The 23,272-nt window shown below is 39.6% G+C and overlaps 1 protein-coding gene across 1 annotated transcript; it reads left to right on the top strand.

Moving 5' to 3' along the window:
• Positions 1-7,819: 7,819 nt before the first annotated feature.
• On the top strand, positions 7,820-10,069 carry LOC125231608. The gene is made up of 3 exons (XM_048137072.1): positions 7,820-7,942; positions 8,302-8,461; positions 9,589-10,069. The coding sequence occupies exons 1-3, from the start codon at positions 7,826-7,828 to the stop codon at positions 9,885-9,887; spliced, it is 576 nt and encodes a 191-aa protein (XP_047993029.1). The 5' UTR covers positions 7,820-7,825; the 3' UTR covers positions 9,888-10,069.
• Positions 10,070-23,272: the final 13,203 nt, after the last annotated feature.

The raw sequence follows: 23,272 nt of genomic DNA, 5'->3' as shown, positions 1-23,272 counted from the left end.
CGACAGGTTACGGGAACTACTTGCGACGCCCGGATGCCTCTTCGATTGAAGGGTAAAATTTATAAATCCATCATCAGACCTGTCGTCATGTATGGATCAGAGTGCTGGGCCCTAAAGGTGATGGATGAAAACAGATTGCATGTAACAGAGATGAGAATGTTAAGATGGATGTGTGGCGTGACAAGGATGGATAAGATAAAGAATGAGTATATAAGAGGAAGCCTGAAAGTTGCACCGATAGTAGAAAAAGTAAGAGCTAATCATCTGGCATGGTATGGGCATGTGATGCGAAGGGATGAAAGTCATGTGACGAGAAAGGCATTGCGAATGAGTGTGGAAGGAAGTAACGGGAGAGGAAAACCGAGGAAAAGGTGGATGGCTTGCGTGAGAGATGATATGAAGCGAAAGCAAGTGAATGATGAAATGACGGATGATAGGGAAGTATGGAAGCGGAAGACATGCTGCGCCGACCCCAAATGAATGGGATAAGGGCAGGCGAATGATGATGATGAACTACCCACCTACACTGATGATGCCACAAATTTATTTTTTCAAAATGTGTATTGACGTGATATCGTGATATTAAAATAAAGAGAAAGAGGAAGAATCCCGCAATGCGTATATTTCGGAATTCGCAGTAGACCCAATGTTGACAGATTTCGATAGGTAAATTACATTTACTTATGATTTTGGTTCCATCACGTAAACACCAGAGGCGTAGCATTCGCCTATAGTTCTTTCTCCGTCTATTGATAAACTTAGAAAGGGATAGAAGCAGCTTCTTTGGAGTGAAGTTAGGCACAATATTATATTGTAAACAAACGTTAACTCATTCACTTTCTAAGTAATACGACTCTCACTTAAATTCTTTCTTAGGCAGTCCATGGTAACCGTATACTGTGCCTACCTACATAAAATCGATTTCGTCGTTCGAAAGTCTGTGAAAAACGACTAAATACTATTTAAAAAAAAAAGGACGGCTAGTAATTTTAAATCTAGAGGTCATGACCACTCCTTTTCAATTCTGTTAGTAGAATGTGGTAGAATTTAAATCGTTAGTTAGTGAAGTTAATATTCAACGAAAGTGACGATATCGAATGGTCGACATTCTAAAATCGGCCCTATCATCATTGGCCTTCAAGTCTATAACAGACTAATATTCAAGAAGTGTCAGGCGGGGCGACAGCATTTTTCGTGGCTGTGTAAGCCAATCCGGGAGCGTCAAACAGGACCACAAACTCTGGCAGTGTAGTGTGCCCGTGGCGAAAAGGTATCGCGCTGATAACGCTAGGCTCGCTTCCTTGCTAGTGCCCTAAACTAAGCGTCGTCGTGGATTTGACGTCCTCCGAATACTAATTTACGCCACTTGTCTCTGTCCTCGGCAAGCTCTTCCCATTTGTGAAGAGGGATGTTAAAGGCGTGCATGTCTCGTTTGGCGCAATCTATATTGTCGTAGCATTGGCCGGCCGAAGTTTCTCTTGGCATCAGCTATGGCACCAAGCAAGACACGCCGCGGCAAACGAGATGGTTGCATTCGATGCACATGCCCCAGCCAGCCATGGAAGCCATGGATGGCGATAATCTTTTAGGTACCATCAGGCTAACCGTCTGCTAATTTGCTTCCTAAATGAGCATTTCTTTTATTTTTTGCCATTCATTTTGATTTTTTTAGGGAATTTTAGGTCAATTGTACTCAGAATCACGAGTACTTTCAATCTCACTGGGAGATAAAAAGTGTCCCAGAATTTCCATACATTTTTGTTACTTTCCTCTTTTGTTACCCCACACAACATGTATGGAAAATGATGGTAACAAAATAAGAAACAATCGTATGGGACAATTTTTTTAACTACTAGGTTTGAAAAAGCTAGTGATTCTGAGTAGAAATAACATTATTTTTTTCTCCTCACTAGCTCGGAAACACGTGTTTTGTCCTTTAATACCAGCGGGTAAAAACGCATTTTATCCACTAGTGGGTAAAGTAATTTGACCTTGAATAAAGTCAAATTTATTGCTTCAAAATTGATAAAAGTAGGAGGTAGGGCATAGCGAATGATATTCCGCTTTGTGTGGTAGGGCACAGCACAGCGGATATCGTCTCGCTCGAATCTAGAGCAGAGCCCAACTGGGGAAGTACCTCCGCCTTACAGAAGACCGCAGCCAAATAGCACTAGACCCTGCTCATAGTGTTGTGTTCCTGCCGGTGAGTAAGGCTGCCAGAGCTCAACGAGGGTGCGGTGTACTGATGACGGGAGGACTTACGGAACTAACTTGTTCCGTCTATTGTCCTTTGAGTCGTCGGCAACCCGAACCCTCCTTGGAACTTGTACACTCCTTTTTGCTGTGTAGGTACTTAACACAGCAAAAGGGAGTGTACAAGTTTCTAATGGGGTGGCAACGCGCATGTGACACTGTTTGAGTTGCAGGCGTCCATAGGTTACGGTGACCGCTTTACATCAGGCGGACCGTATACTTGTTTGCCACCGACGTAGTATAAAAAAAAAAAATAAAAAAAAATCTAGTAATAAAGATGATTTACCACCTGTGGAACTACTGGAAGCAGTGATAAACGCATTTTTTGCGTTGTAGTTTCCTCGCTATAGTGAGGGGAAAAGTTTTGTGTTACACTCGGGTGCAAATGTATTTTACTTCTCGTGTGTTAAAAAACTCGCAAGTTCAGGATTCTATAGTTGAACCACTCGCTTCGCTCGTGGTTAAACTATAGAATCCTCTCACTTGCTCGTTTTTCAATTCCACACTCGGCGTTAAAATACAACTTTGCCCCCTTGTATAACAAATAACTATTTTTTTCAAAAATATCACATTTCGCAAGTGGCGAAAAAAAAGAATTGCTCAAATCATAAAAAGATCAATGCTCGAAATGTATTGTCAATACCATAATTTCTGATCAAAGAGTTAATACTTACACAATAGGTACGTAAATTGCGAAATTATTTCAACATAAAACGTTTCTCAATTTCAATTTTAAATGGAACCGCTTCGTAAATCGAATCTCTGTCGACATGATGATGGCTTAATTCCATTCAAATAGTAATTGTGAATGACTGAACGGATTGAATGAAATGAATGAATGATAATTGATCTGTGCCCGATAGTAGCGTTAAATGAATGGTAATAAAATAAACGAATATAGAATTATACATGCTAATAAGTATATTATGCGTATTATAATGAATACATTAATTGACGAAATAATTGGTACGTGGGATACTGACGTAGCGTACTTAGGTAGTGCAAATATACTTAGGCAAAACTAATCTAGAATTTAGGAATAGTCACACTTGTCCGATTTAGAAAATTGGTAATACTTACCTACAAACTACTTTTTGAGACGCAACAACGACGGCACGGAAACGCACGACGTGCCCCATACGAAAGTCACTGCGTTTCCGTACCGTCTGCGTGTTTTGAGCAACGATGTGGGGAGCATGCGGTCGTGTACGGATACGTGGCGTCACTGCGATTCCGTACCGTATGCGTGTTTTGAGCAGCGGTCTGTGGAGCATGTGGTAAAAACCGTATCCTGGATACGATGCATCACTGCGATTCCGTACCGTCACCGTTTTTTAAGCAGCGGTGTGGTCGCACCTTTAATAGAGCAGGCTCCAAGGGGATGTTCGTTTGCAAAAATAGCGCACGTCATTCTGACTTCAGATATATATTTTATAGATCCCGGACACCATATAAACACATGTTGCCAACCAGTTTTGTGGTCCCCTTTCCCGCACCCTGGCAATCAAAAATCGCATACAAAGAAAAAACAAATTTTCATCAAACCATGCCGTGTGGGGTATCGAATGAAAGTGCTTACTGAGTAGTTCACGAATATATGGCATACTATAATATTTCTTACACTTCCTCTAAGAATTTTTATGAAAGTTTACTAAAATGCTCGATTTTCGAGTTAACTTTAAACCACTATTGCTTGAGAAGTTATGAATATATTTTAATCATTATTATTTTAAATAACTAACAATAGTCTATTGTTTGCGAACCAATAGTTCGTACAGTGAAAAAGTTGCATGTAGGAGCGGGGGAGCAATCAAAAATGTCGAGTTTCGATGTTTCAATATGGTTTTTAAAATTCGGTTTCTGAGTGGAATTTGATTGCGGGACAATATAATTGACAGATTAAAGTGGGAGGAGGAAAGCAGGAGTAGAAAAAATATCTAAAACAACAGTTATACACAACGTTTGGCCACGAGAGAAATATCGAAACTCGCCATCTTTGATTGCTCCCCTCGCTCCCCCATGCAACTTTTTGACTGTATTAACTATTATTTTGTATACAATGGACTATTGTTAGTTATTTAAAATAATAATGATTAAAATAGATTCATAACTTCTCAAGCAATAGTGGTTTAAAGTTAACTCGAAAATCGAGCATTTTAGTAAACTTTCAAAAAAAATTCTTAGAGGAAGTGTAATAAATGTTATAGTATGCTATATATTCGTGAACTACTCAGTAAGCCCTTTTATTTGATACCCCACACGGCATGGTTTGATGAAAAAAATTTTTTTTCTTTGTATGCGATTTTTGATTGCCAGGGTGCGGGGAAGGGGACCACAAAACTGGTTGGCAACATGTGTTTATATGGTGTCCGGGATCTATAAAATATATATCTGAAGTCAGAATGAGGTGCGTTATTTTTGCAAACGAACATCCCCTTGGAGCCTGCTCTATAAACCTTCCATGTATGTTTTGTTCTATGTATCTATGTCTGTTTCTGTCATCATGTCATACTAATGTCATAGACGATTATATTTTTTATACCTGAAAGTTTTATTTATATACTATTATATTTGAAATTTTTGAGCTTGTTTGCATCATACAATGTTTACTAAATAATTAATGAAATCGTCCGGCATTCATTGCGACTTGGTATTTCGCTGGTCATAGACTGTTCGGTGGCATTGGCGTTGCATATCTCTTGCCGACGATGGGTGGAGGTGAATCAGGTAATGATTGTTATTATTTTGGTAGATATATATTCAATGGTATATCTGCACAGTGCCACTCTTCACCGATTAAGACGTTTGAAAATAAACGAAATTGTGCCATAAGTGACCGATTCCTAGCCTACACCATTGCACCCATATACCACTTCTACGACACCCATGGAAGGAAATGGGGCAGTAAAAATCTTAATCCGTCACCGTCACCGCACGAGGTGAGGAAGGGGGGAGCTGTTTTCCCGTTAATGTAAATTGTCTGTATGTGTTGACAGTAACATCAACAACAACTACCGAGAAGCCCGACTGGACACTCGTGTGGCACTTCTGGTACTTCGACTTTGAGCGCCCCGGAGCCACCATCTTCATAGGCTTCGTTTGTATAGTACGTAGTAAACAGCCATAAAGAATGGACATCGGTCTTTGGAAAGAGACAATTAACGTTACATAAGCAAGAAAGAGACAACGCTCCACGAAGACGAAAAGCCGATGTGCATTCTTTATGGCCGTTTATTGCAACTACAATTTGTAAACACCAGGTACCTACATGTCATATTTAGCCATTCATAGTATCAGAGAGTAAAGGCACGCGGCACGCCTTATAGTGATTGAAATGGTTAAAGATAGCAGTGTAAACGTAACAGGTGCCGTAGACGATTGGCATTTCTGCTACGCGAAACGAAAACGAAACGCCCCGAAGGTAGTCTGGCTTTGTCGCGCCAATACGCACGAGCGATAGATATCTACGAGCGTTTCGTTTCGTCAGGGTTTCGTGAGCGTTTTTGCCATTCATACATACTCTGGTATGCGAAAATTCATCCGGAAGAGTCATATTGCGACTTTTTGTATTTAGGGCCAGTTGCATCAACCCACATTTGACAGACACATCATTGCCACGCAGCAGACGTCTATGGAACTTGCCATACAATAAAATTTAACGAATGCTTTAATAACGGTGACCGTCTGGTTTTGTGCAACGTGCAACCGACCCTAAGAACGAGTAATCTTTGGAGTCTACTAGTTCTAATAGTGCTTTCACTCGCTTGGCAAAGAACGGCAAAAAGCGAACACAAACAATAAGGGTTCCTTTTGTACCTTTTTGATACGGAACCCTAACAACCGAACACGTGGAGAGATGTTCCTGGTGCCGTAGCCGAATGGCATTTTTACGACGCGAAACGAAAACGAAACGCCGCGAAAGGTAGTCTGGCTCTGTCGCGCCAATATGCAAAAGCGATAGAGATAGATATCTACGAGCGTTTCGTTTCGTGAGCGTTTGTGCCATTCGGCTACGTACCTACCCTGTTCTGTTGGGTCGAATTTAAGGACTTGATAAAAACCAAATGGGCCGATCAAGTCCAATACCTACCTGCCAATAGAGATGGGCCGAATATTCGGTAAATATTCGGTATTCGGCATATTTGGCAAGTTTTTCAATGTTTGTATTCGGCCGAATAGTTCGGTTATGTTGCCGAATATTAACCGAATAAACAAAGTAAATAAATAGCGTAAGTTGTTTTCGTAATTCATCTGATAATGACATCCTATTTCAGCATTCTAAGGAACCCCCAAAGGGAGTTATAAGGGCCATTTTTTTCAAAGTTGTCCACCCCACTTTTTTTTTGGATTTGAAAATTTTTATATGTTTTTCACTCAGAATCGCGAGCTCTTTCAATCCTAATAGGAGAAAAAAAGTGTCCCAAGGTTTTTTTCCCATTCCGTTACCATTTTTTCATACATTTTGTATGGCGGTAAACGGAATGGAAGGTTCGAAAAAATGTAGGTATGGAAATCTTGGGACATTTTTTTTCTCCTATCAGGATCGAAAGAGCTCTCGATTCTGAGTATGAATCGCGTAAAAAATACCCATTTTACAAAAAAGTGGGGTGGACAACTTTGAAAAAAATGGCCCATAAATGCGTTAAAATACAATAATTATGTAAAAAAGTAAAAATGACGTAGCTTAAGAAACAAAAACCAAAATTTTTTGCACTAAATTATAGGAACATTAAGAGCCTTAGATAGTACCACGATAGTACCCAATTACCAATCATTGAAAAGTATTTAATTCTAAGCCAGGATTTAAAATATGGTGGAACCGAATATTCGGCCGAATGTTCGGTTCGGTAACAGCTGCTGAACCGAATGTTCGGCCGAATTTTCGTATTCTGCAAAGTCCGTATTCGGCCCATCTCTACCTGCCAATTACGGGATAGTACAAGGAATCGATGATTTTGAATAGAGTTTGTAAGTTCTGTAAGATTGGCTTAATTGTAAGGGCTGAGTGCACGAAGGGATTGAGCGTGCATCGGGCCGGGGCGTGCAGCGTGCATGTCAAACAATTGAAGGTTATAAATGTGGCTTGAGTCGACGTTGCCAGGGGCGGCTCACTCCACGATTTTATCGCTGCGCTACAAGTACATGTCGGCGGCCGCGAGTTCGCGGTCCATTCACTGGTGACGACCTTAGCGCGGCGCAATAAAATTCAATGTCGGCTGCTCGCGTGCAGTGCGTTTGTTAATGTAGGTAAGAATTTAGAATGGCGGCATTTTGTGAACATCAAAGGAGTGAGCCTTCTGTACTTGTACTATTATAATGTATACTGTGACGTTGCATGGGGTGGACGCTCGCTAACTCGCCCCGCCGAACATTCAGGCCTTACAGCTCAGCCACGACATTGGTCTAAGCGTGACAGCGGTGAGCGGCAGCCATACATGCGAATGAAAAGTCCCATTGCTGTGCTGTGCCTCGCTCCAATGTATGGCCGCCGCTCACCGCTATCGCGCTTAGACCAATGTGGCTGGGCCGTTACACTCCCGTCTATAAGATTAACTTGTTTTAGAATGGTTTCATGTGGCAGGTGCATTCGATATTCCACGTGCCGCACCTGCTGCTGTACCGGCGGCTCGGGATCCTCACAGCCTTCTGGAGCTTCGTCAGCGTGCTACTTATCATTGGAGCTATCACGGTATCTGCACACAATCAATATAGTAATTACGCACAGAAGTAACACTTCCCAGAAATTCGAAATTTTGGCAGCGGTTTAGGGAATAGAAACTTGAACTAAAAATGGAATGATCCAAGGCGATTCCAACAGGACGTCGAGTCCACTGAAATCTTATGAATATAATATGATTTGAAATTCCTGCCAAAAGGAAGTCATTCAGAGGATAGATAACACAGCAAAAAGGAGTGTACAAGTTTCTAATGGGAAGGCAACGCGTAGGTGACACTCCCTTGAGTTGCAGGCGTCCATAGGTCACGGTGACCGCTTTTCATATGCTTGTTTGCCACCGACGTAGTATAAAGAAAGACAACTTGTTTCAGGAGGAAGAGATACTGTACGAGGTCTGGATCTGGTACTCATCGGTCTACGTGCCCGTGATGCTGATCATCATGTGCATCGTGATGACGGCTTCCATCTGGGCCATGGAGCTCAAGATGATGCGAGCCGTCGCCGCCACCGTCGCCGTGGTCTTCTATCTCTGTCAGTCTCCTATTCTCCTTTTTTAGGGTTCCGTAATCAACTACCCCTTATAGTTTCGCTATGTCTGTCTGTCCGTCCGTCCGTTCGCGGATAATCTCAGTGACTGTTAGCACTAGTAAGCTGAGTGCAGAAATAAAAAGTGAAAAAAAAAAATGCGCTGGTCTTCCATAGGGCCCATTCGGTAATGCCACGATAGATAACATACAGACAACAATAAAAAAAAACCGGCCAAGTGCGAGTCGGACTCACCCACCGAGGGTTCCGTTAGTTCCGTACAAACTTTCTCTACCTAGTTAAAATAATCTCATCTTTTCATATAACTCTAATGACTTGACTAGAAGACAAAAGTATAGGTACTAATGAGCATTATTGTGTGAAGAGCCATCTCTTGGTGAATTCGCTAACTAATTTGCGCGACCTGTATAGTATGTTGAGTTTTTCAGGGATATTTCTTTATAATATGTTAACCGATTTAAATAATTTTTACTTTATTGGAAAGAAGATGGTTCACGTAACATCTTGTATTAATTTGAAGTACGATATACATCCGCAAGGGTGGGTAAATTGAAAGTAAAAATTTGAAAAGTATTTTGTGAATTAAAAAAAAGTTTTTAAAATACAAACGCAATTATATTTTTCCTGTAATATTTGGCATAAAAGCAATGTTTTCTAAAATTTTCATAATTTTTCGTTGGTAAACTTCGGAGATAAGGGGAGGGGGGACGGTATTTTTTTTACATTTTCCTTCAAAATTCTTTTTTTTTCCACAACAAAAAAATTATAAAAAATAGTTTATTTACGTTCAATTGGCGCTCTTTCTAACGATACCCCACTTGACCTAGTAACTTGAAATTTACAGTTTGCTCTTTCATTTTGGCCATTTTCTACAATTAAAATTAATATATTTGAAAAAAATCTGTTAGCGTTAGTAGTTCTCGAGATATTTAGGAATGTGACAGACGGACAGACAGACGGACAGCGTCGCACCATAAGGGTTCCTGTTGGTACATACCTTTTTGGTACGGAACCCTAAAAACCGGTCAAGAGGGTGTTGGACCACGCTCAATGTAGGCGATTGTGTAGGGTATTCGCGATTCTCTCCGTCAGTGACGTTTCCCCTTTTGCAGTTATGTTCTACAGCATCATATTCGTGCAAGCTGAGAAGCGGAAGATCTTCTCAACAACGACGCCCACAACGACAACAACGACGCCGTGCCCCTGGTGTCCCACCTGCACGACGCCAAAGTGCACCACACCCAAGAAGAAGAAACTCCTGCGCACGGTCGAGCTGATGCTGCTGCATAGCTCTGAGACGACATCTACGGAGAAAAACACGCTCTCACACGAGCTGATAGTGGAAGAGGAGATCACGACGAAGAAAACCATTCGCATGTTGGAATTGATGCTTCTGGATCGCTTACGGTGACCAACGGGCGTAGCACACTAGTTAGAAAAACTTTATCGCATCGGGTCCCTATCGCACTTACAGATAGTGAGAAAAGGACGGCGTTATTTATTATTTTATCAGGCGACAGTGCTTGCCTGCCTGGAATGACTCTTGCCTATCTATACGTGAAGGACTTAAGGTACTTGGCTTTGTGTTGAGCAGAGTGCGGACAACTCATGCGCGGATCCAGGGGGGGGGTCATGGGGGTCATGACCCTTTCCCCTGGAGCCTAATTTGGCCATACAAATAGACCACGTGCCCCCCCCCCTTCTGGGCACGAAGCTGGATCCGCGCTTGGGACAACTGGGCGTCATGCTAACAATATAAGGTTCATTATTCCGAAAACGTCATTCAAATCTAACTGTCTGATCTCTGGTAATGAGTCTCCAGTGATATGAAACTGATAAATGCGACCAGCCAAACAAGTCCATGAACAAATCGCAGGTGGAGCTGTTGTTGGTTTATATCATATCAGCCCTTTATCACCCACTCCTGAGCATAGAGCAATATAGGCATCTAGTACGCCACTTCTCCTAGTCCTGAGCTAGTTTTATTGAGTTTCATTAAATACTTGGACAAGTTATTGACGAGAAATGTTTGAAATCTTGTGACCGTGGTTGGTCAATGGGCACAGGCACGTGTACATATTAAAGGTACTTGGTCAAAACAAATGTCATTCTCCCTGAGGCTTATTCCGCCACAGTGACGTTGACACTTGACACTGACAATTCTGTGCCTATTTCTGGGTTGATAATTAATCATTATTACAATCAACCTAGGACATTTTGGAAAACCTAGTGGATCTTGCTCAGCATCATGGACTCTATCAGCCTACCAATTTTTACCCAAATCGGAGACGTGATCCAGATGTACAAACTTAAAGGGAATTGCAGACCTACAAGTCCTACAATTAACCTACAACCAATACAATAACATTTCACGAGAATTTAATAGTTTTATTACTGTTAACCTTTAATCGATGGATTGAATTCTCTGAGCTTAAAATACTGTATCTGTGAATAACAAGTACTTATGTGAAGTGGGGCAATCACGACTGCGGGAAAAATTTCAACAGATAATTTTTTTTTTCTATGTAGAGTCACGGACTTTAATTGTTGATCCACTTTCAGCTCATTTTATACTAGGAACGTCATAGCTTAAATTTGCGTAACTATGAGATGTCCAGTATAAAATGAGCTAGCAGTGGATGGACGGTACCTTCAGTAGGTACAGTCAACCAATCTGAATCCTAGGCCACTGTAGAACCCTTTCACAGTAAAAGTCAAACTGACTTCTATAGCAAATAAAGCACGGTGTCAATACGATAGGGTTCTGGAGTGGCCTAGGATTCTAATTTGTTGACTGTACCTACATTTAATATTATTAGAATAAAATAGAATAGAATAGAATAGAAATATTCGAAAGCACACAGATAATAATAGTTATTTGTTATACAAGGGGGCAAAGTTGTTAAAATACAACTTTACAACAACGCCGAGTGTGGAATTGAAAGAAAGGTTCGAGAATAGAATCCTGAACTTGCGAGTTTCTTAACACACGAGAAGTAAAATACATTTGCACCCGAGTGTAACACAAAACATTTCCCCTCACTATAGCGAGGAAACTACAACGCAAAAAGTGCGTTTATCACTGCTTCCAGTAGATCCACAGGTGGTAAATCATCTTTATTACTAGATTCACCTACTTTTATCAATTTTTAAGCAGTTAATTTAATGTTATTCAAGGTCAAATTACTTTACCCACTACTGGATAAAATGCGTTTTTACCCGCTGGTATTAAAGGACAAAAAACGTGTTTCCGAGCTAGTGAGGTATCAAACTATGTCAGTGTAAAACAATTTTACACTGACATAGAATAGTAATAAAGTGCCACGAAATGGCCTCACCATTCATTTGTATAAATTGCTTAAATTTTCCAAAGATGGTTCGTTCTCTTCAACGCATTGTCCAAAAACAAGTCTATTTCTGTCCAGTATATTTGTTAAATGTCTCGATCTATTCACAGAAAAGGTAATTAATAAACAAATCACACATTTTCCAGAGGACGCTGAACATAGTACATTTGAGGTGTATTATTAACAACGTTCAAAAGGGACCACGTAAAACCTCAGGATCATTCCGGTTGCTTGCATAGCTCGGGCATTAATATTCATTTTCACTACACCATTCTCCGTTGATTTTCTCCGTTGGCTCGGCCACGTTTTAAGAATGGAGGACGATCGTGGCGCGAAAAGGGTATACCTAGATCTCTCAGTAGGACGGAAGCCAATTGGACGATCTAGATATCGCTGGGGTGATGCCGTTGAAGCGGATCTGCACGATCTCCAAGCATACAATTGGAGGGACGTCGCTAAGGATCGGGATGATTGGCGTGCACTCGTGTCGGAGGCCAAGACTCATTTTGGGTCGCTGCGCCAATAAGTATTAGTAGTTCACTACACCAACTGGTAAAGGCTCTCTTGATTATTCTAAAACGGATAGAAAAATTGCATTTTATTCACAAGAGTGCTAAGTAATTTCATGATTTAACTGACTGGTAGAATTGACGTTTATATGATACCTATTATTATATTCTTTTTATTTAGCCTATAAAGGTGTTCCACTGCTGATCAAAGGATTCACCTCTAGACTTCCAATCCTCCCGATTAAATGAAGAATCCGTCCAGTTGATGAGGTAAGCATGCTCCACCTTAGACCGCATCATCACTTACCATCAGGTGTGATCATGGTCAAACGCCTACCTATTCAAACTTTAAAAAAAAACTATGCATTTGATTTACCTCTAGTTTGATGTTTTACAGTTAATATTTGGCGCATGCGCCGCAGATCCGCGCGCGTTCTGCACATGGTAACTTCTTTAGGCCGTTTTCAAATTATCCGATCCGATATCGGATGTAGGAAGGATGAAAAATGTAAGATTTATACGCTTCCAGGTCTTCATTTATGTATTTAATAGATAATTATTACTAAAAAACGATATAAAACGCCAAGATTGCGGATTTAATGCCGATGGCACTCTCCTACAACAGTTTTTGTCCGAGGCACCATCGAACTGCCGATATCGGCGGGACGCTTCCGACCATTTTTGGCATGCCGGACCCCCCGCCAGTTGTCGGCCGATAATATTTGTTTATGTGCGTATATAATATAGGTATACGTTTGTAGTAGTGTGCGTGACAAAAATGACGTCTATTAAACAGCTGTTAATGATCGAAATTCAAATTAGTTGACAATTTCCTAATAAAAAAAACTTTGTTGGCGTGATTGTAATGCATCGGTCCGAATTGCGGATACTAGACTACGGAACCCTTTTTCATCGGTCCGAATTTAGTAGATATAGTTGACATGTAAAATTATTTATTGAAACTCTGAGTATTTTTTATGCTCGTTATTTTAATTTTACAATATAATATTTGGAGTAGGTATCTGGTATATATAGTGCTTATAATTATTATATATCAAACATTTTTTAAATATTTTTTGATACAAAATCATACTTCATTGATTTGGAACAATGCGTTTTATCGGACCTACATCCGACACAATCGGAAGCTTTTATCGGATGTAGGATGTCGGTCCGACATCCGATATCGGATCGGATAATGTGAAAACGGCCTAAGCCGATATTTTGCAACTGTAAACTTTTAATAAGTATTTTGGAATAAAACAATTAGATAAATTGTTAAAATGGGTAACATTTAACCATGGGATGGGACAAGTCCGCTCACAATGCGCGCTGTGTTACGTGTGACCGCGCGAGCGTATTCAGAGCGGATCGGTGGCGCATGCGCTCGCATTCGCTCCGCTAACGAATGCTATCAAACGCGCTGGCTCTGTCGCGCTATACGCAAGCGCGATAGAGATAGATATCTACTAGCGCTTCGTTTCGTGAGCGTTTCGTGAGCGATTGTCATTCGGCTAGCCACCCTGGCCCCGTAGCCGAAAATCGACGCCAAAGATGATACGCTGGCCTGTAATACGCAAGCGCGATAGAGGATATCTAGCGTCCGACGTGATCCGATATGAGCGGATCGGTGGCGATAATGCTATCAAAACGCCTTATGTGTGGCCTAACATTTAACCTACGTGCCCTGAAACGCTCACAATTCCACACGCTCGAGGTTCCATACTCGGGTATCTAAACAGAAGTAAACTATTGCGCAAGACCCCAAGGAGCGTCCATCTTCTTACAAGTGTGTGGGTTTAAGAACTTGCGATAGGTGTATTCAATACAAATCGCTCAGCATGTCCAATCTCCTTCTTTCCTATATCTGTGATACCGAAAAACCAGCATAACTGCTTTGCTTATTTTTAACCGTCGCCTCATATCTCTCAAGAAGGACGGTTATCAAGTCGTCTGTTTTTTTTTTTTTATGTTTGTTCCTCGATATCTCCGTCGTTACTGGACCGATTTTGAAAAATTTTTGTTTGATTGAATGTATATGCATACAGATTGGTCCCATTTTTCTCAGAACCCAGTTCTGATGATGGGATCCTGGAGAAATCGAGGGAACTCCTCGAATCTGAACGGTATACATATGGTGATTTTTGTGTTTTTAAAGGAACAGCATGCATTTAGGTACGGAACAGTGACATTTGGTGCAGTGGAACTGCTGATGATGGCCAGAATGGAATTCTTCAAATCTGTTAATTAAATCCAACATTCGCAAGTAGCTTTCACCAGAACCCGAAAGGCGACGGTTTTTTTTTCTTGAAAAATTATTTAGGTAGTTACATCAACACTCATGCCTCCAATAGAATTGCAAAGCCTCCACTCCATTCGAGAGACGTCATGTGGAAGGGCGTATGAAAGTACTATTTCGCCATACCTCGGATTTTCAGCTCGATTTCGCGATGTTGATGAATTTTGTTGATGTCACAGGTGACTGGCTACAACTGTGGCCAGCTAAGTGGAAAGTTAGATTTTAGAGAGCTATATTTTGTGGGACGTCAGTTAAATTCAGGGGGCCGATTTTTGAGTCTCACGGCGTTCGAATTCAGAAAATTGTCACTGAAAATAATAGGCAATTCACCGTTTTCAACCGGTATTTTAGTGACAGTGAGACTCAAAAATCGGCCCCCAGGATTTAAACAGCAAATCTATTTATTAGTGGGTATGTTATTTAGTTTTAGGCTGATTTCAGATTGAAATAGGCAGAGTGCCTGGGAGGTGGTGGGTGAAACACGGTAGTCAGTGGTTGTGGGTCATGTGTAATCTAACAATCTCCTAACAGTCTCCCTGAATACTAAAGTACAGTTCCTTATGTATGCTTAATCTACGTGACAGAGGCAATCCCTTATCGTAAGGAGAGGTGATTGGAATTAAAATTGAATTGAATTGAAAAAATATGTGGGTTTTTTAATTTTTTTTGTCGACTTCACTTTTTTTGTTTTTAAATTTCCACACTTTTCTACTCAGAATCATGAGCTCTTTCGATTCTAATAGGAGACAAAAAATGTCCCAATTTTTCCATACATTTTTTTTGCTTTCCTCTAAGTTACTCTTAGATAATACAAGTTATATGAAAAATTCTAACTCAGGGGAAATATGTGAGACTTTTATTTTCTCCTTTGGAATCGAGAGAGCTCGTGATTCGGAATAGAAAATGTACAAAAATTCCCACTTTTGAAAAAAAAAGTAAAATCGACAATAAAATAAAAATCCGCCCATGTCTTATGCTGAACATCGTGGCGATTTAACCTTTATATTTCGTCGCGAGAAAAGCACCTTTGTATTATACTTATCTTTATAAAAATCTGAATTACTGGAGAAAAATATTTCCAAGAAAATTCTCTCCGCTTTCTCCAAGATAGCGGCCATTGCCCTGGGGTCAAAAGAACTTGGTGCATTTTCAGGACTGTATTCGATTGAAAGGAATATTTATTACATAATGGCAAAGATTATATTTATACATCGTGTTTTTTTGTTATCCGTTAAATTCGACATGTCGCTAGGTTCGTTATCAGGAACCATCCTGTAACACTTTTAGTTAAATTTGCGAAAAAATTTTTTTTTTTATCGTTTTCATACAAAATAAATGAATTAATTAGTGTGACTAACTCAGCTTTCAGACAAAAAAATCTAAATCGGTTCATCCGTTCGGGAGCTACGATGCCACAGACAGACAAACACACAGACAGACAGAAAGACAGAAAGACAGACAGACAGACGGACAGGCAGACAGACACGTCAAACTTATAACACCCCGTCGTTTTTGCGTCTGGGGTTAAAAAAGGATATCTATGTCATACTAATAGTATAGAGAGAGACTCGTAGATTAGAACTCATGTCTGCGCAGCCTGTGTCTTGCATGACTCAACAATTGCCTTTGACTGCAATCAGATGCATCTTAGGTGCAGTCACACTGCAGATTGCATCCTTTATTCATCAACACTGCAGCTGAGACTAATTATTTCTGTCTGGATTCTGCATGTTTGGCAATTAGTAAGCAACGGTGAATTTCAATTAATACGAGTATCTAAGTACAGGCTCCCTAGCCGAATGGCATTTCTGCGACGCGAAACGCCACCGAAACGCCGCAGAAATGTAGTCTGGCTTTGTCGCGCCAATACGCAAGAGCGACAGGGATAGATTGCTAATACGAAATAGATATTGTCGTGAGAATATTGTGATTTGTGAACGTTTGTGCATTCGGCTACGCACTCGATTACACAATTCTGTTAGCGTCAAAAATAACAGCCGGCGTAGCTGAACACACAAACGCTCATACATACATACATACATACAATCACGCCTCCATCCCACGAAGGGGTAGGCAGAGCACATGAAACCACTCAAGCTTCAGTGCCACTCTTGGCAAATAAGGGGTTGACAAAAAACGAAACTGTGACATTGCAACCACAATAATATCTGTTTCGTAGCTATCTATCTTGAGCTACGATGCCACAGACAGAGACACACACAGACAGACAGACAGACGGATAGACAGACACGTCAAACTTATAACACCCCGTCGTTTTTGCGTCGGGGGTTAAAAGCACTCAGTTTCTTCACATTCAGGAAATTAGAATTAAAACAAAGGTAAATAAAATTACAGAATACAGATTAAAATATGGCCTTTAAAAACACCATTAGAAATGTAAGTTTACAAAACCTACTTAATTAAGTGTTCGCAAATTAACCTTCTTCAGAACAATGTCGAGCGCGCCGAGGGGCTCAAAGAAAGTCTGTATTTTAATTACTAAGAAGCTTTGCATCTGTGAATAATGAATTGTTCAAATAGTAATTCTCTTAAGTGTTGGGCCTGAATGGACGCTCGGAGAGTTTGGCGGGGCGTGGAGCGGGACGGGCGAGCGTGCGTCCATCCTATACACATAAAGAGTACTATCGTACAGTATGGCCACTCCCGCTCCCCGTTGAAAGTGCGGGTGGGTGGCCCCTCTGGGTTACTTGGCAGTTACCGCCTGTCAAAAACGCGAACAATCGGCCTGTCATATCTCACTCATACAAGCATGGTACGCTACACGAGCGTAGAATGTGTGCTAGGAACGCGCCTCTTTCATATAATTGGACGGTGTTATGGAATAGCGAACTAAGCGCCAAAATCCGAAAAAAAAGTTATGAATGCAGTTCGGATATAAATGTGATAATCTATAGTATTGACTATTTCATTGTTGAAAAATCATGCTTACAGCCTTATTTTAAGGGGTAGAATCAAGCGACACGTTAAAATTTGTATGGCCCTGTGTACTAAGTCGTTACGTAAAAACGAATTGAACGCCAAATTTACTTTTACAAATTATAATAAGCGTTTATTCTAAATCGCAAAATCGAGTTAAACGCCATAAAGATGTTATTAATTCGTTTTGGTTTAAAGTTTTGATCATTTATAAACGCAATATCGATTTAACCGCCCTGTTGGTGTCGTTTAATTCGTTGTTACATATTTGAAATTGCAGGATATTTCGCTTAATGAGAACTAAGTATCAAGAGGTTTTGTTATATCATAATATCTTATGTGTGTAATCCTGGCTAGTGCTAATGAATTATTATTAGTTACAATGCCAATTTTGCCATATATGCTGATTTTTAAGACATTTATTAAAAAAAGTTGATTGCAGAACAAAACTAAATTGTTAGACGGATTAGTCCTAATCATTGTGGAGGAAAACATTGCTGTTAATTTATTTACAATAGCACTATTTACTCAAATATATGGAATTTTATTTTATTCCAGTATTCACTTTACCTCTAAAAATTTGCATTAAAGAATCAAGCGACAAAATATGTCTCATAGTACGCTACGGCGAAATAAATTAACCTCATCGCAGTATTAGTTCAATAAAGAATCAAGCGGAAAAACGTTAATAACTTCGAAACTTGAATAGGTATGGTGTTATTTTTTTTATCAATTTAAATTATGAACACTGTTATAGGTTCAATGTCAAAATTAACTTTTTTGCTTTATAAATGAACTTACAACAACTGATTCAAATTTCAAAGCTTTCTAGCTCATTTTCTCGATTTCAACTAACCGTCGCTTGATCGCTTATTCCATAACACTGTCCAATTGATCGCCAGTGTCCGAGATGTGACCCTTACTGCTTACTGCTAGCCTTTCTCCGCAGACGTTTTGTCTGGTTGCCTTTGGCATAGGCCTCTCCCATATTTCTCCATGTTTCTCTGTCTAGAGCTTGTCTTCTCCACAAGGCTCCAGCTACCTTTCTGAATTCATTTTCCCATCTCATTTTTTGTCCACCATCCTTCCTTTTGCCGTATCTTGTGTACCATGATGTTATGTCCTTTGACCATTTTTCTCTTTTATCTCGGAGCATCTGACCAGTCCATTTCCACTTTAGTTTCTTCATTGATTTACGCCAGTTATCTTCGTCGACTCAGGACACTTGTACGAGCTTCAATTGTTTGACATGCACGCCGCACGCCGCTCCGCTGTACGCCCAATTTTGAGCGTGCACTCAGACCTTGACCATTGGGACTGTTGGGATAAGAGTAGAAGTAAGTTTTTTTCGCAGCTATTTAAGTTCACCCTTACAGATAGGTAGGTAGGTAGAAATTAAAAAGCGGCAGCATTATGTATCCAGAGGCCGTGAGTTCGTAATAAATTTAAAAGCAGTAATTTTCCACTTTTAAACTTATTATATGTATAGTTTTTACGAATCTATTCTCCCAACTTGTCTGTTATCATATCACGTAGCGCAGTCAGCACGATGTGTTTGTAATTATATTTTCTCAAACATGGTATGAAATATTGATGTTATGTGCCTTATAATTGGCAGCGAAGTATGACGTTGCAGGGGCGGCTAGGACGATTGATAGATAATGGAATTTCATACAAACCTTGCAGGCCAAGGCCGGCAAAGTCGTCTTTTTTAATTTCCAAACACAGATAATTGTGACATAACATCCAGGTATTTCGCCAATTAAAAAAAAACTATAAGGGGCTTTATAGACGTGCCGACTGCAACTGGTACGGGCCCTAGACAATATTTGATTTTGGGGTGCGTTTTCATAAAAAAAAAAAATTTTTTCGTTTTTTTTTTTTAAATTTAATTTTTTGTTTTTTATAGGCGTATACGGGGCTTTAAAGGGGAACGAAAATTCGATTATTTTTGCGCTACGACGCACCGTTTAGGAGATACAGCCATCCAAAGTTACTATTTTCAATAGACTTTATTTATTTCATACCATGTTTGAGAAAAGCACTATACATACCTCGGCGGGAAATGGGGTTGCATTTGTCCCGGCCGGCGGCTTCTGTAGTAATGTACTATTTTCTACTCCCGAACTGTTATTCGCCATTTACAGGGTCGTGCATAGATCTTTAAAACCCTACAAAAAAGTATATTCCCCACAGCCAGCGTCCGCCGGCTTTCCGCGCATGCGCGCAGTATCGAAAAAACTGAAAACGCATTGTTTGGCTCTGTAACCATGGCAACGCATTGTTCGGGGAGGCTTTGGGCAACTGAGCTGACAGTGCAAACCTTTGCGTCAAATTCAGGAAACAGTGTGAATTTCACGAAAGTTATTCAAGAAAACTATTAAAAACTTAAGCGCATCAGCGCGTTAATGGTCGTAGAATAAATTTAAAGGCAGTAATTTTCCACTTTTAAAGTTATATGTATTGTTTTTACGAATCTATTCTCCCAACTTCTCTGTTATCACGTGGCGCAGACAGCACGATGTGTTTATGTATGTAGTGTTGTAATTATATTAAACATTCTGTAATTTCTGATCAAATTAGCATATTGCCAACGTGCCTGACATAGTGGCGCTAAAAGGCTAGTTTCCTACTAGTCAAATCAGCTTCTTTTTAAGAACTGTCAAAACGATTTGCTTATATGGAATTACTATGAAATACGAGGAGGGACGTCACGGTAAATTCATTTACTTTATATAAATATATTTTATCTTTCTCTTTGACTTATTAAATAGAAATTATGCTTAAACATAACTACCTACTGTCCATATTTTTCTTCTAATTATGTGGTGCTTTATTTCGTGGACTGCATAAAATATTTTATTTTAAGTACAGGAAACTAGCCTATTGTCACAAATACATGACATTTTAAGGGCATGGAGATTAGTGCCTAGCGGCGGCCGTTAGAAATAATTTCACACAATACAATATTAGTGAATAATATCGGTACCTCTTTCCAAGCTTATTCTGCCCTTTGATTATATATTCTGTGGTTCTATACATTTCCTTGTCAAAGCCCGACCATAAAAGCATTAAGCCTGGTCACCCCGTAATTGGTTGCGGCGCATCGTCCGCTTCAAACAATGATGGCGCTGGAATTTCATTAACAGGACCTTTGGTACATATTGATGGTTTATTAACGACATATTCACAATACAATCTATATACTAATATTATAAATTGGGAAAGTGTGTGTGTCTGTTTATTTATCTGTCCTTCACGGTAAAACGGAGCGACGAATTGTCGTAATTTTTTAAGTGGAGATAGTTGAAGGGATGGATAGTGACATAGGCTACTGTTTGTCTCTTTCTAACGCGAGCGAAGCCGCGGGCAAAAGCTAGTTTGTACATAAACTTATGGGATAATCGGGAGTAAAATGAGCCCACAAAGTAAATGTTTCAAGGACTTTTTAAAAAGGTTTAGAAGTCTATGTAGGAATATGCAAACCAAGGATAAATCGTACCTCGATTTTTTAGCGCGACTTATTGGATTAAGTACTATTAATCATACAATTTTTTTTCTTTCAAAATGTGTATTGACGTGATATCATGATTTTAAAATACAGAAATATGTCATTTGTTCTATAAACAATAAAAACACGCAAAAATATTTGGGAAAAATATGATTTTGACCACTTTGAGGCTGCGAAACAGCGCCATCTAGTTTTAAGCCTAAAAGGCCCATACATTTCAGGGGTACGCTTTTTTGTATGGGCTTTGTCAGTCCAGTGTTAAAAATCGTTTTTGATGCAAACACATCATCTAAACAATTTGACCAACTATCAAAACGCGAACTAAAACTGAGGTCAATCGACCCAGCAGATCCTCTACAATCGTTCAATTCCCCATCCCAACTTCTGAGGGTCTACCGCGAAGTACGTAAATAATAGGGAATAGCGGAATGCAATAACCGAGCGAACTAAAGGAGTGAAGTACTTCACAGTGTACGAAAGATACGTATCACTCTTATCAAGAAAAAAAAATGGTGACACTTACTGTGCATGTCTAAGTACTTATTCCATTACTCTGAATTCGTGGTGTTCAGGCACACCTCGGACATTGGCGATGAAATATATGAAAGAGGCGCGTTCCTAGCACACAGTCAAAGCTCGTGTATACTCCAATTGCTAATTCGAGTCCAAAAAAACTACGACAGATACGTCAATGTCACAGCTGTCAATGTCACTTATGTCACTGTCAAAATACTTTTCATGTTATTGATACCTGAAGTGATACAAGCGCAATACCAACTTTACAACTAAAAACACGGAAAAAAAGAAAAAAAAATCGAGCGACCTAGTATTTATGTAAATAATAAAAGACTATTAAATATATAAATCAAAGGATTGAAATAAATAATAAATAATTTATCTTGGCGTGTGTTTTTATAAAAAAGGATTATACTATTTTACAAACATTTTATTGCAGTGGCAACATCGTAGTAGTTTTTTTGGACTCGAATTAGCAATTGGAGTATAGGTGAACGCGTACTATGCTTACATGAGTGAAATATGACAGGGTCGACTGTTCGCGTTTTTGACAAGCGATAACTGTGAGGTAACCGAGAGGGAGTGGGCGGTACATTCAGCGGGGAGCGGAAGTGGCCATATTGTACGATAGACTCTTTATTAGGCCCCATTTAGACGGTACGAGAACTCGCATACGAGTTTTATTACATTGCGGTATTTGATGGCTGTGCAAGATTGTACATGTAATTGCAGCCCGCAATGTAACTAAAATCGCATGCGAGCTCGCACGCCGTCTAAATCAGGTCTTATACTGTGGTTCGGGGTAGGCCCTTAGACACCTTTGGTCCTAAACAAATGTATTACGCATGCAAAATACTGATTGGAAACCGAGTTGCAATCGCTTTTGGCTTGTAGTACAAGGAGATAGGATGGAAAATAGCCTGTAATAGTGGCTAGGTGGGGTAAGGCAAGTGGACCGGATTAAATTCTCTCAGAGGACCAGAATTGTACAGGAGATCTGGATGGTGTAAGTTATAAGATACTGTATTTTCTCAAAAACGTCATAATAATTGATTTGCAAAAGTTTGGCTCAAAATCAAAATCAAAATAATTTATTCAGAAAATAGGCCACAGGGGCACTTTTACACGTCACATGTACATATTTAGAAAATCTTTAAAATTGAATTGAAATAACAATTCATACTATACTAATTCTAAGTTCTAACTAAAGTATAACTCTACTACAATTAATTAGAGATGATGTAGAAGGTCTCTAAATGTCGAATTACAACCAAGAACTACACTAAATATAAAAGTACAAATACAAAAATAAAAGTCTAAAATTACTTTAGAGTTGCAAATGACTCTAAATATCACAACTAAAGATAAAATGTATACTTAATCTAATTCTCCTTAGAGATGTATATGGTCTCCAAGAGTCAAAATAATATATTTAAAATATTCACTAAAAGAAAGGAAACAAACGAGAACCGAACAAAGTGTCCTAATTTAATATAAATCAGAATTAAAGTTACTTACTGTTACTCTTTGCTCTTTTCTTTGGATTGTCATTAAAATATCCATACAATATTATAAACGGGAATGTGTGTGCGTCTATTTGTCTGTCCATCTTTACGGTAAAACGGGTCAACGAATTGACGTGATTATTTAAGTGGAAATAGTTGAAGGGATGGAAAG

This window comes from Leguminivora glycinivorella, chromosome 12 (assembly GCF_023078275.1).
Source record: "Leguminivora glycinivorella isolate SPB_JAAS2020 chromosome 12, LegGlyc_1.1, whole genome shotgun sequence".
Taxonomy (NCBI): Eukaryota; Metazoa; Arthropoda; class Insecta; order Lepidoptera; family Tortricidae; genus Leguminivora; species Leguminivora glycinivorella.
This window is presented reverse-complemented; position numbering and strand designations above follow the sequence as displayed.

What these genes read in the sequence shown, in the direction of transcription:
- LOC125231608 (XM_048137072.1), top strand. Translation starts at nt 7,826, where the DNA reads ATGTGGCAGGTGCATTCGATATTCCACGTGCCGCACCTGCTGCTGTAC. An exon ending in TTATCATTGGAGCTATCACG is followed by an intron (nt 7,943 to 8,301) that starts GTATCTGCACAC and finishes AACTTGTTTCAG; the next exon opens with GAGGAAGAGATACTGTACGA. An exon ending in CGCCGTGGTCTTCTATCTCT is followed by an intron (nt 8,462 to 9,588) that starts GTCAGTCTCCTA and finishes CCCCTTTTGCAG; the next exon opens with TTATGTTCTACAGCATCATA.